A 2,851-nucleotide genomic window follows, 5' to 3' on the forward strand; every position below is an offset into this window, starting at 1 on the left:
TTATGAAGATGAAAAAGAATAAAGAAATTTGTAGAATTGGTCGAGAGAGTGATACTACTCGGTGGTTCGGCCCTTTCACCATGGGCAATACAAAAGGACCCGTTGACGGTGAAACGTCACGTTGCTGATCAAACCAGATGTTCATTCGTCGACGAAGCAGACGACATTGCACCGTGTCTACGTTTGCGAAGCCTAGATTCTCTTTTAGAAGTTAAACTTGATCCCCCAAGATTCACTTTCGGTTTTGCACCGTTCGTCGACGGAGCCGTCCTCCCGCATCCGATAAACCAGGTTCGTAATTTATACCCACGTTATTTATCTAATATTTTTTCATTCAACCAATATTCATATTTAAATTTTATTCGTAAATTCAAATGAAAAAAAGTCTAGAAAATATATTTGAGGTTAAGTTATAATTTGATTGGCCCAATGATACGTTTAGTATATTTTGATTGGCCCAATGATACGTTTAGTATATTTTGATTTAACCAATATTCATATATCTAAATTCTATTCGTAAGTTCAAATGAAAAAAAGTCTAGAAAATATATTTGAAATTAAATTACAATTTGATTGGCTCAATGATACGTTTAGTATATTTTGATTTAACCAATATTTATATCTAAATTTTATTCGTAAGTTCAAATGAAAAAAAGTCTAGAAAATATATTTGAGATTAAATAATAATTTGATTGACCCAATGATACGTTTAGTATATTTTGATTTAATCAATATTCATATATCTACGTTTTATTCGCAAGTTCAAATGAAAAAAATCTAGAAAATATATTTGATTAAGTTATAATTTGATTGGCCCAATGGTACACTTAGTATTGGATTATTTTAAGTATGAAATATGTAGAAAAATAAAATTGACAAAATGACACACATTACAAATTTTATACTTGTAAATCTAATATAAATGAATCATTTCTTATATTATTAGATAATTAATTAGTGAAATATCTTTGATAAGTAATTCTATCTAAAAAAAGGGATTCAAGAATTTCATCTCAAATTTTATATCAGAAATATTGAAAATTGTTTATTTAAAACAAAAAGAAAAAAGAAAATATTTAATCATTGGTTGATCTGAGATTCGAAGCGTAGCAGAGTATTGAGGTTTATAAATATTAAACAAGTATTTCATCTATCCTAAATTGCACCTTACTTTAATAATCTATTGAATAATCTTCAACAACATTCCTCGCGATAGAAAAATGAAAAAAAAAAGGAATGAATAAGAAAAACAATATTGTATATTTGATTAAACACGTAATATTATTAATATACCGCAAAATGGAAATTGGGGGGTGGGGAAAACTTTGTTAGAACTTTCAGCCCACTGCCTCTTCCGCGGGATTGATGCCCCTAGTTCCAGGACCCGGTGCGGAATTTGCCAATTTCGGTGATCGGGATCTTTTACTCGGTTTAACGTCCGACGAAGCTTGGTTAAATTTAACCGACCAGGATTTACAGGTAAATATCAATTATCTTATCTTTAATTTCAAATTTTCTCTCAGCCCTAAATTTAAAGTCAGAGGTATACTATTGTTAATATAATTTAATATATTAATTAAAATTATATTATATATTATAAAAATATAAAAATAAATTATATATATATATAAGATATATATTATATAATAATATAAAAAATTAATATAATAAAAATTAAATTAAATTATTAATAATTTATATATATATAAAAGATTTATATATATAAATATATATTGTTAATATTATTTCAGTTAAATGTATGCAATCCTGTCGTTGATTTTTATCGATAATAAAAATATATATTCGTTAATCGAGATACAAATATTTAATAATAATTAATAAATATAATTTTAATATAATAATATTATATATAATAAAATAATAAAATAATAATTTTAATAAATTCGTAAATAATTTAATAATATTAAAAAACATAATAAAATAAATAATTTTAAAATAATTTTCTGGACAATATAAAAAATCAGTTAAATTAATAATATCTTTTTCTACCTTAGAAAATAATCCGTATCTTGAAATATCTAAACTTTTAATCGTCAACCTATATACATACACATACATACATAATATAATTTCGTATAAATTTAATTATTATTTTACAATATTCTATTACATTTCATTCTTCATTCAATTACACGATTAATTAAATACATCGATGATATATAATACACCATAGGATATATATATTATACCAATATGGAAAAATTCACGTTGAATTGTATGAACGAATAAATAAAAATCGAATTACTAAATACGATAATCTTTCGTTATTGTAGATTTCAAAGGAAGAAAAAAAAGGAATACATAAACCTTGTTTTACAAAATCTATTGTAATATGTTTTCACGTTAATCGATTTTAATACTAATTTGTTATGACTAATTATCGATGAAATAAATTTGGAATTGTAGTATGTATGGCAAACACAACTATGAAGGAAAGATCGATTCTTCCTGTTACCTTTCATGTTTCAAATGAGAAACGTTCTGCACCAGTTCCACCCCCTACATTGAGTAACCACCCCACCCAATCGCCCACTCACCCCTCGTTATTCTCTTTCTCGTTCCATTACCATCGAACTGCGTTTAATCGGACGCGAATTCGATTCGGAAAAATGAAATCTCGTAACCAGCTGACATATGACACTTTTAGGTTGAATTTTCATATATATCGACGGGGGTGGATAAAGAGAAAATAACTTTTTATAATCGTGAAGCATATGGTAATCGTATTAAATTTCTATATCGGGAAAAAATATTATTTTCAAATGAAAGGAAATTGATTGACCAATTGAATGAGAATAAGGGAATGAAAATGAGGTGGTGGGGGAGGGTT

The 2,851-nt window shown here is 26.4% G+C and overlaps 1 protein-coding gene across 1 annotated transcript in view; it reads left to right on the forward strand.

The window, feature by feature from the left end:
- Positions 1–34: 34 nt before the first annotated feature.
- Positions 35–2,851, forward strand: part of LOC122515030 (neuroligin-1-like) — a gene marked incomplete at both ends in the record, with an annotated part of 6,957 nt that continues 4,140 nt past the window's right edge. The window contains 2 exon segments of the mRNA XM_043632161.1: positions 35–291; positions 1,333–1,479. Of these exon segments, the coding sequence (XP_043488096.1) occupies positions 35–291; positions 1,333–1,479 (404 nt within the window).

This window comes from Polistes fuscatus, unplaced genomic scaffold (genome assembly GCF_010416935.1).
Source record: "Polistes fuscatus isolate 324 unplaced genomic scaffold, CU_Pfus_HIC Scaffold162, whole genome shotgun sequence".
Taxonomy (NCBI): domain Eukaryota; kingdom Metazoa; phylum Arthropoda; class Insecta; order Hymenoptera; family Vespidae; genus Polistes; species Polistes fuscatus.